General features: G+C 42.8%; 1 protein-coding gene across 1 annotated transcript; it reads left to right on the top strand.

The window, feature by feature from the left end:
* The first annotated feature begins 9,882 nt into the window (after positions 1–9,882).
* On the top strand, positions 9,883–14,467 carry LOC121844054 (transcription initiation factor IIA subunit 2). The gene is made up of 4 exons (XM_042313926.1): positions 9,883–10,099; positions 10,757–10,861; positions 11,487–11,613; positions 14,119–14,467. The coding sequence occupies exons 1-4, from the start codon at positions 10,028–10,030 to the stop codon at positions 14,139–14,141; spliced, it is 327 nt and encodes a 108-aa protein (XP_042169860.1). The 5' UTR covers positions 9,883–10,027; the 3' UTR covers positions 14,142–14,467.
* Positions 14,468–15,532: the final 1,065 nt, after the last annotated feature.

The following is a 15,532-nucleotide window of genomic DNA, read 5'->3' as shown; positions in this document are numbered from 1 at the left end:
CAACTCACGCCCTGACTCACGCCCTGACCACCCCAACTCACGCCCTGACCACCCCAACTCACGCCCTGACCACCCCAACTCACGCCCTGACCACCCCAACTCACGCCCTGACCACCCCAACTCACGCCCTGACCACCCCAACTCACGCCCTGACCACCCCAACTCACGCCCTGACCACCCCAACTCACGCCCTGACCACCCCAACTCACGCCCTGACCACCCCAACTCACGCCCTGACCACCCCAACTCACGCCCTGACCACCCCAACTCACGCCCTGACCACCCCAACTCACGCCCTGACCACCCCAACTCACGCCCTGACCACCCCAACTCACGCCCTGACCACCCCAACTCACGCCCTGACCACCCCAACTCACGCCCTGACCACCCCAACTCACGCCCCCCAACTCACGCCCTGACCACCCCAACTCACGCCCTGACCACCCCACGCCCCTGAACCCCAACACGCCCTGACCACCCCAACTCACGCCCTGACCACCCCCTGAACTCACGCCCTGACCACCCCAACTCACGCCCTGACCACCCCAACTCACGCCCTGACCACCCCAACTCACGCCCTGACCACCCCAACTCACGCCCTGACCACCCCAACTCACGCCCCACCCCAACTCACGCCCTGACCACACCACCCCAACCCCAACTCACGCCCTGACCACCCCAACTCACGCCCTGACCACCCCAACTCACGCCCTGACCACCCCAACTCACGCCCTGACCACCCCAACTCACGCCCTGACCCCACCCCCCTGACCAACTCACGCCCTGACCACCCCAACTCACGCCCTGACCACCCCAACTCACGCCCTGACCACCCCAACTCACGCCCTGACCACCCCAACTCACGCCCTGACCACCCCAACTCACGCCCTGACCACCCCAACTCACGCCCTGACCACCCCAACTCACGCCCTGACCACCCCAACTCACGCCCTGACCACCCCAACTCACGCCCTGACCACCCCAACTCCCCCCTGACCACCCCAACTCACGCCCTGACCACCCCAACTCACGCCCTGACCCACCCCAACTCACGCCCTGACCTCCCCAACTCACACCCTGACCTCCCCAACTCACGCCCTGACCACCCCAACTCACGCCCTGACCAAACTAAAACAGGGACATAATAAAGGACCTAAGGTCAGGACGTGACTCAAGTTATTCTTCAAAAGTCTAGTTTCTTGGACACCAAAACATTATGGTCAAACAAAACAAGAGCCAGACCACACAGAGGACATTATCCTACTTAGTTGATTACTGGCTGTAATCCAAACTACACTGCCTGTATCCCAAATGGTACTCTATGGGCCCTGGTCTATAGTAGTGCACTATATAGGGAATAGGGCTCTGGTCTATAGTAGTACCACTATATAGGGAATAGGGCTCTGTTCTATAGTCGTACCACTATATAGGGAATAGGGCTCTGGTCTATAGTAGTACCACTATATAGGGAATAGGGCTCTGGTCTATAGTAGTACCACTATATAGGGAATAGGGCTCTGGTCTATAGTAGTACCACTATATAGGGAATAGGGCTCTGGTCTATAGTAGTACCACTATATAGGGAATAGGGCTCTGGTCTATAGTAGTACCACTATATAGGGAATAGGGCTCTGGTCTATAGTAGTACCACTATATAGGGAATAGGACTCTGGTCTATAGTAGTACCACTATATAGGGAATAGGGCTCTGGTCTATAGTAGTACCACTATATAGGGAATAGGGCTCTGGTCTATAGTAGTGCCACTATATAGGGAATAGGGCTCTGGTCTAAAGTAGTACCACTATATAGGGAATAGGGCTCTGGTCTAAAGTAGTACCACTATCTAGGGAATAGGGCTCTGGTCAAAAGTAGTGCACTATATAGGGAATAGTATGTCATTTGGGAGGTAGACACAGAGTAGAAAATGAATAGGATTCAAGTCCTAACCCTGCTGCCTACTGGAACACAGACCTTGTGAGTTCTCCTAACGACTGGCATACTGAAAACAAACTGTTCTGACAGCACAGTTCAAATTAGACAAATGGTTAGTGTGGGCAGTAAAAAGGGGACAAATGGCACCCTAATTCCCTATTATTTAGTGCACTACTTTTGACCAGGGTCCATAGGGTTCTAGTCTAATAGAGTGCACAAAAAAAAGAAGGGGTGGGAAGTAGGGTAGCATTTGTGACGTTGCGTTGGTGCTGTACTGTAAAAAAAAACATCGCAAAACATTTTGTACGCCGCGCAGTTTGAAGTGCACTTTTTTGGTTTTTTTTTTGTGACACATCATTATTTATCGTGCTGTTTTCTAATGTTTCCCTCATTAGTTCCCCGTTAATATTTCATCAGCTGTTAAATATTCATTTAGCCTAACATCACAACCACATTGGAGCACGTTCTGCTTCTCTTTCTGTCTGTGTGATCATTAATAATGATATCTATACACCCCTCGTTCCACATTACTTCAATAGGATCCGTTAAAAACAACCAGACAAAACAGTTTTTTTTTTGTTTTACCAAATTGTCTCCACGTATTTTTACAATCTTTAAGTTAAAAAGTGGTGTTGTAATTGTTCAATTCATGTACCAGCATCCACTGCAGTAGATCACTGTTAAACTGTAGAGTCCATCCAATCACCAGCCTGTACCAACTTCCACTGCAGTAGATCACTGTTAAACTGTAGAGTCCATCCAATCACCAGCCTGTACCAACTTCCACTGCAGTAGATCACTGTTAAACTGTAGAGTCCATCCAATCACCAGCCTGTACCAACTTCCACTGCAGTAGATCACTGTTAAACTGTAGAGTCCATCCAATCACCAGCCTGTACCAGCTTCCACTGCAGTAGATCACTGTTAAACTGTAGAGTCCATCCAATCACCAGCCTGTACCAACTTCCACTGCAGTAGATCACTGTTAAACTGTAGAGTCCATCCAATCACCAGCCTGTACCAGCTTCCACTGCAGTAGATCACTGTTAAACTGTAGAGTCCATCCAATCACCAGCCTGTACCAGCTTCCACTGCAGTAGATCACTGTTAAACTGTAGAGTCCATCCAATCACCAGCCTGTACCAACTTCCACTGCAGTAGATCACTGTTAAACTGTAGAGTCCATCCAATCACCAGCCTGTACCAACTTCCACTGCAGTAGATCACTGTTAAACTGTAGAGTCCATCCAATCACCAGCATGTACCAACTTCCACTGCAGTAGATCACTGTTAAACTGTAGAGTCCATCCAATCACCAGCCTGTACCAACTTCCACTGCAGTAGATCACTGTTAAACTGTAGAGTCCATCCAATCACCAGCCTGTACCAACTTTCACTGCAGTAGATCACTGTTAAACTGTAGAGTCCATCCAATCACCAGCCTGTACCAACTTCCACTGCAGTAGATCACTGTTAAACTGTAGAGTCCATCCAATCACCAGCCTGTACCAACTTCCACTGCAGTAGATCACTGTTAAACTGTAGAGTCCATCCAATCACCAGCCTGTACCAACTTCCACTGCAGTAGATCACTGTTAAACTGTAGAGTCCATCCAATCACCAGCCTGTACCAACTTCCACTGCAGTAGATCACTGTTAAACTGTAGAGTCCATCCAATCACCAGCCTGTACCAACTTTCACTGCAGTAGATCACTGTTAAACTGTAGAGTCCATCCAATCACCAGCCTGTACCAACTTCCACTGCAGTAGATCACTGTTAAACTGTAGAGTCCATCCAATCACCAGCCTGTACCAGCTTCCACTGCAGTAGATCACTGTTAAACTGTAGAGTCCATCCAATCACCAGCCTGTACCAACTTCCACTGCAGTAGATCACTGTTAAACTGTAGAGTCCATCCAATCACCAGCCTGTACCAACTTCCACTGCAGTAGATCACTGTTAAACTGTAGAGTCCATCCAATCACCAGCCTGTACCAACTTCCACTGCAGTAGATCACTGTTAAACTGTAGAGTCCATCCAATCACCAGCCTGTACCAACTTCCACTGCAGTAGATCACTGTTAAACTGTAGAGTCCATCCAATCACCAGCCTGTACCAACTTCCACTGCAGTAGATCACTGTTAAACTGTAGAGTCCATCCAATCACCAGCCTGTACCAACTTCCACCGCAGTATATCACTGTTAAACTGTAGAGTCCATCCAATCACCAGCCTGTACCAACTTCCACCGCAGTAGATCACTGTTAAACTGTAGAGTCCATCCAATCACCAGCCTGTACCAGCTTCCACTGCAGTAGATCACTGTTAAACTGTAGAGTCCATCCAATCACCAGCCTGTACCAACTTCCACTGCAGTAGATCACTGTTAAACTGTAGAGTCCATCCAATCACCAGCCTGTACCAACTTCCACCGCAGTAGATCACTGTTAAACTGTAGAGTCCATCCAATCACCAGCCTGTACCAGCTTCCACTGCAGTAGATCACTGTTAAACTGTAGAGTCCATCCAATCACCAGCCTGTACCAACTTCAACTGCAGTAGATCACTGTTAAACTGTAGAGTCCATCCAATCACCAGCCTGTACCAACTTCCACTGCAGTAGATCACTGTTAAACTGTAGAGTCCATCCAATCACCAGCCTGTACCAACTTCCACTGCAGTAGATCACTGTTAAACTGTAGAGTCCATCCAATCACCAGCCTGTACCAACTTCCACTGCAGTAGATCACTGTTAAACTGTAGAGTCCATCCAATCACCAGCCTGTACCAACTTCCACTGCAGTAGATCACTGTTAAACTGTAGAGTCCATCCAATCACCAGCCTGTACCAACTTCCACTGCAGTAGATCACTGTTAAACTGTAGAGTCCATCCAATCACCAGCCTGTACCAACTTCCACTGCAGTAGATCACTGTTAAACTGTAGAGTCCATCCAATCACCAGCCTGTACCAACTTCCACTGCAGTAGATCACTGTTAAACTGTAGAGTCCATCCAATCACCAGCCTGTACCAACTTCCACTGCAGTAGATCACTGTTAAACTGTAGAGTCCATCCAATCACCAGCCTGTACCAACTTCCACTGCAGTAGATCACTGTTAAACTGTAGAGTCCATCCAATCACCAGCCTGTACCAACTTCCACTGCAGTAGATCACTGTTAAACTGTAGAGTCCATCCAATCACCAGCCTGTACCAACTTCCACTGCAGTAGATCACTGTTAAACTGTAGAGTCCATCCAATCACCAGCCTGTACCAACTTCCACTGCAGTAGATCACTGTTAAACTGTAGAGTCCATCCAATCACCAGCCTGTACCAACTTCCACTGCAGTAGATCACTGTTAAACTGTAGAGTCCATCCAATCACCAGCCTGTACCAACTTCCACTGCAGTAGATCACTGTTAAACTGTAGAGTCCATCCAATCACCAGCCTGTACCAACTTCCACTGCAGTAGATCACTGTTAAACTGTAGAGTCCATCCAATCACCAGCCTGTACCAACTTCCACTGCAGTAGATCACTGTTAAACTGTAGAGTCCATCCAATCACCAGCCTGTACCAACTTCCACTGCAGTAGATCACTGTTAAACTGTAGAGTCCATCCAATCACCAGCCTGTACCAACTTCCACTGCAGTAGATCACTGTTAAACTGTAGAGTCCATCCAATCACCAGCCTGTACCAGCTTCCACTGCAGTAGATCACTGTTAAACTGTAGAGTCCATCCAATCACCAGCCTGTACCAACTTCCACCGCAGTAGATCACTGTTAAACTGTAGAGTCCATCCAATCACCAGCCTGTACCAACTTCCACTGCAGTAGATCACTGTTAAACTGTAGAGTCCATCCAATCACCAGCCTGTACCAACTTCCACTGCAGTAGATCACTGTTAAACTGTAGAGTCCATCCAATCACCAGCCTGTACCAACTTCCACTGCAGTAGATCACTGTTAAACTGTAGAGTCCATCCAATCACCAGCCTGTACCAACTTCCACTGCAGTAGATCACTGTTAAACTGTAGAGTCCATCCAATCACCAGCCTGTACCAACTTCCACTGCAGTAGATCACTGTTAAACTGTAGAGTCCATCCAATCACCAGCCTGTACCAACTTCCACTGCAGTAGATCACTGTTAAACTGTAGAGTCCATCCAATCACCAGCCTGTACCAACTTCCACTGCAGTAGATCACTGTTAAACTGTAGAGTCCATCCAATCACCAGCGTGTACCAACTTCCACTGCAGTAGATCACTGTTAAACTGTAGAGTCCATCCAATCACCAGCCTGTACCAACTTCCACTGCAGTAGATCACTGTTAAACTGTAGAGTCCATCCAATCACCAGCCTGTACCAACTTCCACTGCAGTAGATCACTGTTAAACTGTAGAGTCCATCCAATCACCAGCCTGTACCAGCTTCCACTGCAGTAGATCACTGTTAAACTGTGTGTGAATCATCTAATGAAGTACGATTATCTTAAACTGGGGAAGTTGATCCTCTCTGCAACTTAGCAAATATTTCATTTTGTCTTTGTGTATTTGCTATAAGACAAAGGTAACATTTGCTGAATTATAGTGGAGGCCTGCCAACAGAAGCGATGTCAAACAAAACAGATTCACAAAATGTTGGACATGTTCTGTAATTTCGAGAGGATTATTCCTTATTTAACAAAGCTCTCTGATCTTAACGAGTCAACAGTAATGTGCTAATTAGCAGCATTACCGAAAGTAGACAGCAGTATCCTATTAGAAAACAGCATCAGAAGGATACAGGGAATTCTCTAGTTGTCTCGTTGAGACACTGAATAAATATGTAATCTTATAGTACAGCGTTCATTCAATGGATGTGGCTACAAGACAGAGTCTACTGTGGCTACAAGTCAGAGGCTACTGTGGCTACAAGACAGAGGCTACTGTGGCTTCAAGACAGAGGCTACTGTGGCTACAAGACAGAGGCTACTGTGGCTACAAGACAGAGGCTACTGTGGCTACAAGACAGAGGCTACTGTGGCTACAAGACAGAGGCTACTGTGGCTTCAAGACAGAGGCTACTGTGGCTACAAGACAGAGGCTACTGTGGCTACAAGACAGAGGCTACTGTGGCTACAAGACAGAGGCTACTGTGGCTACAAGTCAGAGGCTACTGTGGCTACAAGACAGAGGCTACTGTGGCTTCAAGACAGAGGCTACTGTGGCTACAAGACAGAGGCTACTGTGGCTACAAGACAGAGGCTACTGTGGCTATAAGACAGAGGCTACTGTGGCTACAAGACAGAGGCTACTGTGGCTACAAGTCAGAGGCTACTGTGGCTTCAAGACAGAGTCTACTATAACTACAAGACAGAGGCTACTGTGGCTACAAGGCAGAGGCTACTGTAGCTACAAGTCAGAGGCTACTGTGGCTATGAGTCAGAGGCTACTGTGGCTACAAGTCAGAGGCCACTGTGGTTCCAAGACAGAGGCTACTGTGGCTACAAGACAGAGGCCGCTGTGGTTCCAAGATAGAGGCTACTGTAACTACAAGACAGAGGCTACTGTAACTACAAGACAGAGGCTACTGTGGCTTCAAAACAGAGGCTACTGTGGCTACAAGACAGAGGCTACTGTGGCTACAAGACAGAGGCTACTGTGGCTACAAGTCAGAGGCTACTGTGGCTTCAAGACAGAGGCTACTGTGGCTTCAAGACAGAGGCTACTGTAGCTAAAAGACAGAGGCCACTGTGGCTACAAGACAGAGGCTACTGTGGCTACAAGACAGAGGCTACTGTAGCTACAAGACAGAGGCTACTGTAGCTATAAGACAGAGGCCACTGTGGTTCCAAGATAGAGGCTACTGTAACTACAAGACAGAGGCTACTGTGGCTGCAAGACAGAGGCTACTGTGGCTACAAGACAGAGGCTACTGTGGCTACAAGTCAGAGGCTACTGTGGCTTCAAGACAGAGGCTACTGTGGCTTCAAGACAGAGGCTACTGTAGCTAAAAGACAGAGGCTACTGTGGCTACAAGACAGAGGCTACTGTGGCTACAAGACAGAGGCTACTGTAGCTACAAGACAGAGGCTACTGTGGACAGAGGCCACTGTGGTTCCAAGATAGAGGCTACTGTAACTACAAGACAGAGGCTACTGTGGCTGCAAGACAGAGGCTACTGTGGCTACAAGACAGAGGCTACTGTAGCTATCAAGATAGAGGCCACTGTGGCTACAAGACAGGCTAATGTGGCTACAAGACAGAGGCTACTGTGACTACAAGACAGAGGCTACTGTGGCTACAAGACAGAGGCTACTGTGGCTACAAGACAGAGGCTACTGTAGCTACAAGACAGAGGCTACTGTAGCTTCAAGATAGAGGCCACTGTGGCTACAAGACAGAGGCTACTGTAGCTTCAAGATAGAGGCCACTGTGGCTACAAGACAGAGGCTAATGTGGCTACAAGACAGAGGCTACTGTGGCTACAAGACAGAGGCTACTGTGGCTACAAGACAGAGGCTTCTGTGGATACAGCTGTAGGGATACCGCTGTAGGGTCTTCATTTGAGCCAGTTTGCTACAGCAGGAAAATAAACCTGCAGAAACAAGAAATGTGAATTTTTATGTGGATTATAATTCATGGACATTGTTGTAGGGATTGATACATTTTTCGTAACGGAGAATCAAGTCTGAAATGTCAAAGTGGAAATGACAGACTTCAGAAGCCTTTTAGACCTCAAATACACAACAAGTTTTAAATATAAAGTTCTCCTGCAATGGGGTGATCAAATTAAGCACCTATATCTGTACTGTAAACCCCGCCTCCTCCATTAACACATACCACTGTAAACCCCGCCTCCTCCATTAACACATACCACTGTAAGGACATGTAAATAAGTTAAACGAACTCAATTACTTTTATTCTGGGGGAAAACTGAATAGATAGATACATTGATCAATGTTAATGGTTTTGGTTTATGTTGAGCTCACCAGTCCCCGACTTTGTACAAATAATTGCATTACCTGCTCTGACATATTTACATATTTACATACATTTATTTACAATGTAATTTCCTTATATTTGTATTCTGTATATTTTTTAAAGTGGCATTTCAAATCCGTTCCTTCAATAGATCTATGCATTACCAAAACAACCATGTATAATGTTTAAACGAAGTTGACAAAAATCTCCTCCTGCTCTAACTGTGATTTATCTGGTGTTTTGTACATATAAATGCTTATTCAAGCATCTGTGGGCAGATGCATTTATCCTACTCTGGCATCTCTAACGAATAACTCTGTTCTGTTAGCATTAGCCTTGACACCGTCTCTTCCAGAGTGATAAAAAAATATTTAAAAATAAATGTGATCAACAAAGTTGAGTGTTTTTTTTTTTTTTTTTCGTATCACAAAGCTGAGAGACTGCTCTTTACTGATTAATGTAAGAGATTACTGTGGAAGTCTTATCGTGGGGGGGGTATGAATGGGGGATTTGGGAGAAACAGCATTAGTCTTTATAAACAGTACTGTTGATATTACATCATTTTCAAAAGTACTTAAATATCCAAGTATTCACAAAAAAAGTACTTTACAGTTTAAAATTACTTTTCATAACATGATTGTTTGATGCTTTTGAAATTGTACTCAACTGATGGAATCCAAAAGAGTATTTAATTAAAATGATAATTGTATAATTGTTGAAAAAATATATACTTAAAAAAATATAAATATATTGCATTGACACAAACCTTTTGTCTGACAATTAAAACATGATACACAATCAATAGTGTCTTCAGGCTCTTATCCACAGATAACGGTACCCTTACACACGTTTCTTTCTACGGTACAGATACAATTCCACTGAATCACCCAGTTCTTCTGTCGTCTGCTACCATCTAGCGGTTCTTACCGGTATAAACGCTTTCTGCGGTTGAGGAAATATACGACGCGCAATTGTGTTTGTCCTCCGCGGTGTTCCGTAGTCGGGGGCTCACAGGTCCGTTTCTGAAAACACAGCGTTTTTGTCGGTTAAATTCCTCTAGTAAATTGTATTTTGGTAGTGAATTGTGCACAATCTTACTAGTAAAATTAATTTATTACAATGGCATACCAGCTCTACAGAAATACGACGCTAGGAAACAGTCTGCAAGAGAGTCTTGACGAGCTAATTCAGGTAAACTGCAGCTATGCTAGCTCCCAAGCTAGCTAGATAATTAGCTAACGTGATCTTGTTGCACTTTGTTTTAGGATAGCAAGGTAAGTTAGCTAATGATGAAGCCACATTCATCGTTAACTTCGTTATCTGAAAAAACGGGTGTTATCTTTCACTAGAAATAACTGGTTAGCTAACCTAGTTACCCTTCTCGTCTTCGACATAGCTAGCTAACTAGTTAGCCATGCTAACAAGAAGCATCTCCATAACTGGCTGCAGTGACGTCTGATTTGAACCAGGAAACTAAAATATTAGTTCTAGAAAGCTCATTTACAGGCTCCGTTTTTGATTGACTAAATTAAGCTGGCTAATGTGTTTCACCGAAGTCAGTGGTGATGAGTAACGTTCTTTGGATTCACTACATTTGTATTGCTAGTTACTGGCTCATTAGTTAGCTATTATACGCGCATGCGCGACTAGTTCAAGGTGATTAGCTCAATAAACTCATATCTGGTTCAAGCCTCACTCCAACACTTCTCAATCTCTAGCTACATTACTTTACCAGCTACTGTTAGCTACTCATCTGAAAACAGTAGCTAGGTATATATTTCTTACAATGTTAAACTTGAGTCATGATTAAATGGAACAACGGTTGTTTCCCCCTTTTTTTCCCCCCAGACCCAACAGATCACTCCTCAGTTGGCGCTTCAGGTTCTCCTCCAGTTTGACAAAGCCATCAACACGGCGCTGGCCAACCGGGTTCGCAACAGGGTCAACTTCAAGGTGAGGACTGGCTTGTGTTCACTAGGAAGAGACCGATCTGAATTTGTCTAATAGAAACTCTTGTTTTCATGGGCAAAACACGACTGTTTGCAGTTGTTTGGACTAATTATTACTCCCATGTTTGCACCTACCTTAAAAAAAAAAAAAGGGGACAAATACGAGTGCAAGGGCTGGTACAGGTGTAGGCTTTCTCTCTAGCCAAAGCAACACCACAGCTGATTCAACAAACACTGTATTGAAGGTTATGGTTAAATCAAAGTGTATTCGTCACGTACACAGTTTACAACTGGTATAAACGGTGCAGCATAATGCTTACTTGTAAGCTCCCTCAACAGTGCTGTACAATATCAATATAATCAAAGTCAAATAAGAAGTGGGTAGAATGTAATATAATTGATATGTACACAATTGGTTAGTTGAAACAGATGACTGTTTTTGTCTGGAGCAAAAGCCTTCACCCACACATAAGCCTTGCAGATAAGTTTGTCCATCCCTGGTTGAAAATGAGCTGAAATCATAGCTGTATGTTTTCATTAATACATCCCATTGGTTGAAATGCCATTCTGCTTTTGTACACCTTTTTTTTTTTTAATTTTCATGTGTTGTAACATTCTCTCGCCTCTAGGGGTCACTAAACACCTATAGATTCTGTGACAACGTGTGGACCTTTGTTCTGAATGACGTGGAGTTTAGGGAAGTGACAGATCTGGTCAAGGTGGACAAAGTCAAGATCGTCGCCTGCGATGGGAAAAGTAGGCTCTTTTTTTTTTTTCTCTCTCAGGCCATTTTCTCTTCATCTTCAAACAGACTCAGTTAGAACTCGATCACACACTTCGCTTTCAAGTATTATAAGACCAAGTCAATGACTATTTCTCACACAGTAGTTTGATTATAAGACCAAGTCAATGACTATTTCTCACACAGTAGTTTGATTTATAAGACCAAGTCAATGACTATTTCTCACACAGTAGTTTGATTATAAGACCAAGTCAATGACTATTTCTCACACAGTAGTTTGATTATAAGACCAAGTCAATGACTATTTCTCACACAGTAGTTTGATTATAAGACCAAGTCAATGACTATTTCTCACACAGTAGTTTGATGATAAGACCAAGTCAATGACTATTTCTCACACAGTAGTTTGATTTATAAGACCAAGTCAATGACTATTTCTCACACAGTAGTTTGATTTATAAGACCAAGTCAATGACTATTTCTCACACAGTAGTTTGATTATAAGACCAAGTCAATGACTATTTCTCACACAGTAGTTTGATGATAAGACCAAGTCAATGACTATTTCTCACACAGTAGTTTGATGATAAGACCAAGTCAATGACTATTTCTCACACAGTAGTTTGATGATAAGACCAAGTCAATGACTATTTCTCACACAGTAGTTTGATGATAAGACCAAGTCAATGACTATTTCTCACACAGTAGTTTGATTATAAGACCAAGTCAATGACTATTTCTCACACAGTAGTTTGATGATAAGACCAAGTCAATGACTATTTCTCACACAGTAGTTTGATGATAAGACCAAGTCAATGACTATTTCTCACACAGTAGTTTGATGATAAGACCAAGTCAATGACTATTTCTCACACAGTAGTTTGATGATAAGACCAAGTCAATGACTATTTCTCACACAGTAGTTTGATGATAAGACCAAGTCAATGACTATTTCTCACACAGTAGTTTGATAAGACCAAGTCAATGACTATTTCTCACACAGTAGTTTGATTATAAGACCAAGTCAATGACTATTTCTCACACAGTAGTTTGATGATAAGACCAAGTCAATGACTATTTCTCACACAGTAGTTTGATGATAAGACCAAGTCAATTGTAGTTTGATGATAAGACCAAGTCAATGACTATTTCTCACACAGTAGTTTGATTATAAGACCAAGTCAATGACTATTTCTCACACAGTAGTTTGATTATAAGACCAAGTCAATGACTATTTCTCACACAGTAGTTTGATTATAAGACCAAGTCAATGACTATTTCTCACACAGTAGTTTGATTAAGACCAAGTCAATGACTATTTCTCACACAGTAGTTTGATTATTCAGACCAAGTCAATGACTATTTCTCACACAGTAGTTTGATTATAAGACCAAGTCAATGACTATTTCTCACACAGTAGTTTGATTATAAGACCAAGTCAATGACTATTTCTCACACAGTAGTTTGATTATAAGACCAAGAATTACTATTTGTCACAAGTAGTTTGATGATAAGACCAAGTCAATGACTATTTCTCACACAGTAGTTTGATGATAAGACCAAGTCAATGACTATTTCTCACACAGTAGTTTGATGATAAGACCAAGTCAATGACTATTTCTCACACAGTAGTTTGATGATAAGACCAAGTCAATTACTATTTCTCACACAGTAGTTTGATGATAAGACCAAGTCAATGACTATTTCTCACACAGTAGTTTGATTATAAGACCAAGTCAATGACTATTTCTCACACAGTAGTTTGATGATAAGACCAAGTCAATGACTATTTCTCAATAGTTTGATTATAAGACCAAGTCAATGACTATTTCTCACACAGTAGTTTGATGAAAAGACCAAGTCAATGACTATTTCTCACACAGTAGTTTGATTATAAGACCAAGTCAATGACTATTTCTCACACAGTAGTTTGATGATAAGACCAAGTCAATGACTATTTCTCACACAGTAGTTTGATTATAAGACCAAGTCAATGACTATTTCTCACAGTAGTTTGATGATAAGACCAAGTCAATGACTATTTCTCACACAGTAGTTTGATGAAAAGACCAAGTCAATGACTATTTCTCACACAGTAGTTTGATGATAAGACCAAGTCAATGACTATTTCTCACACAGTAGTTTGATGATAAGACCAAGTCAATGACTATTTCTCACACAGTAGTTTGATGAAAAGACCAAGTCAATGACTATTTGTCACACAGTAGTTTGATGATAAGACCAAGTCAATGACTATTTCTCACACAGTAGTTTGATGATAAGACCAAGTCAATGACTATTTCTCACACAGTAGTTTGATGATAAGACCAAGTCAATGACTATTTCTCACACAGTAGTTTGATTATAAGACCAAGTCAATGACTATTTCTCACACAGTAGTTTGATTATAAGACCAAGTCAATGACTATTTCTCACACAGTAGTTTGATTTTGATGCAGATTCTCATTCTGCACAATGTATCACCATACTAACCTGCCCAGCTTCTTTTCTCTTATCAGACACGGGCAATGCTGCAGAGTGAACGAACGATGGCATCCGCTGAGACGTTACTGATGAAGAGGAGGGTGGAGAGAGACCACCCCCTATCACAGACAGACAGGACTGTATATATAACTTATTACAGTAATGGCTGTGAAGAAGATACACTTAAACCCTTGTGTGTGTGTGTGTGTGTATATATGACCATCTGGATCAATGGGAGTGAATGGACCAATCAAGGCCTTGGGATATTGCTTGCATAACTTTTTTTTTTTTTTAAATAAATGTGTTTCTTAGAACTGCCTTTTCAGTTTAGTTTACTGTTGTTGAGCTTGTTAACCTTTAATAAACTTTTATTTAAAATATGGAGACTGATTTTTATTTCTGGGGCGAGAAACTGCATTTGAAACAGATGTCGTGTCACTGTGTTTATTTTATTTTATTTAAAAAACAAAAACAGTATAGCTTCCTTCCTCACTCGTCCACAACGGAGTGATCTTGGTTCCTCTGCTCCTAAAACACACGTGACCGACAACAACTTGCTCTATAAAGGCTCTGCTTCAACTGCAATTGGTCTTACTATTGGACTCACTATTGGTCTTACTATTGGACTCACTATTGGTCTTACTATTGAGCTTACTATTGGACTCACTATTGGTCTTACTATTGGACTCACTATTGGTCTTACTATTGGACTCACTATTGGTCTTACTATTGGACTCACTATTGGTCTTACTATTGAGCTTACTATTGGACTCACTATTGGACTCACTATTGGTCTTACTATTGGACTCACTATTGGTCTTACTATTGGACTCACTATTGGTCTTACTATTGGACTCACTATTGGTCTTACTATTGGACTCACTATTGGTCTCCCTATTGAGCTTACTATTCGACTCACTATTGGTCTTACTATTGAGCTTACTATTGGACTCACTATTGGACTCACTATTGGACTCACTATTGGTCTTACTATTGTACTCACTATTGGTCTTACTATTGAGCTTACTATTGGTCTTACTATTGGACTCACTATTGGTCTCACTGTTGGTCTTACTGTTGGTCTCACTATTGGTCTCACTGTTGGTCTTACTGTTGGTCTCACTATTGGTCTTACTATTGCTATCCACTGTTCTTTGGCTAGAAGCTCGTCAGATGTTATTGGTCTCGTACACATTTAGCAGATGTTATTGGTCATGTACACATTTATCAGATTGTATTGTACACATTTATCAGATTGTATTGTACACATTTAGCAGATGTTATTGGTCTCGTACACATTTAGCAGATGTTATTGGTCATGTACACATTTATCAGATTGTATTGTACACATTTATCAGATTGTATTGTACACATTTAGCAGATGTTATTGGTCTTGTACACATCAGATTGTATTGTACACATTTATCAGATTGTATTGTACACATTCAG

This window comes from Oncorhynchus tshawytscha, unplaced genomic scaffold (genome assembly GCF_018296145.1).
Source record: "Oncorhynchus tshawytscha isolate Ot180627B unplaced genomic scaffold, Otsh_v2.0 Un_contig_2162_pilon_pilon, whole genome shotgun sequence".
Lineage (NCBI taxonomy): Eukaryota > Metazoa > Chordata > Actinopteri > Salmoniformes > Salmonidae > Oncorhynchus > Oncorhynchus tshawytscha.
The sequence above is the reverse complement of the archived record's forward strand: the minus strand, read 5'-3'. Positions and strand labels throughout refer to the sequence as shown.

Coding starts and splice junctions, on each gene's coding strand:
- LOC121844054 (XM_042313926.1), top strand. CDS start 10,028: ATGGCATACCAGCTCTACAGAAATACGACGCTAGGAAACAGTCTGCAA. Junction 10,862..11,486: donor GCAACAGGGTCAACTTCAAG/GTGAGGACTGGC, acceptor TCTCGCCTCTAG/GGGTCACTAAACACCTATAG. Junction 11,614..14,118: donor CGTCGCCTGCGATGGGAAAA/GTAGGCTCTTTT, acceptor TTCTCTTATCAG/ACACGGGCAATGCTGCAGAG.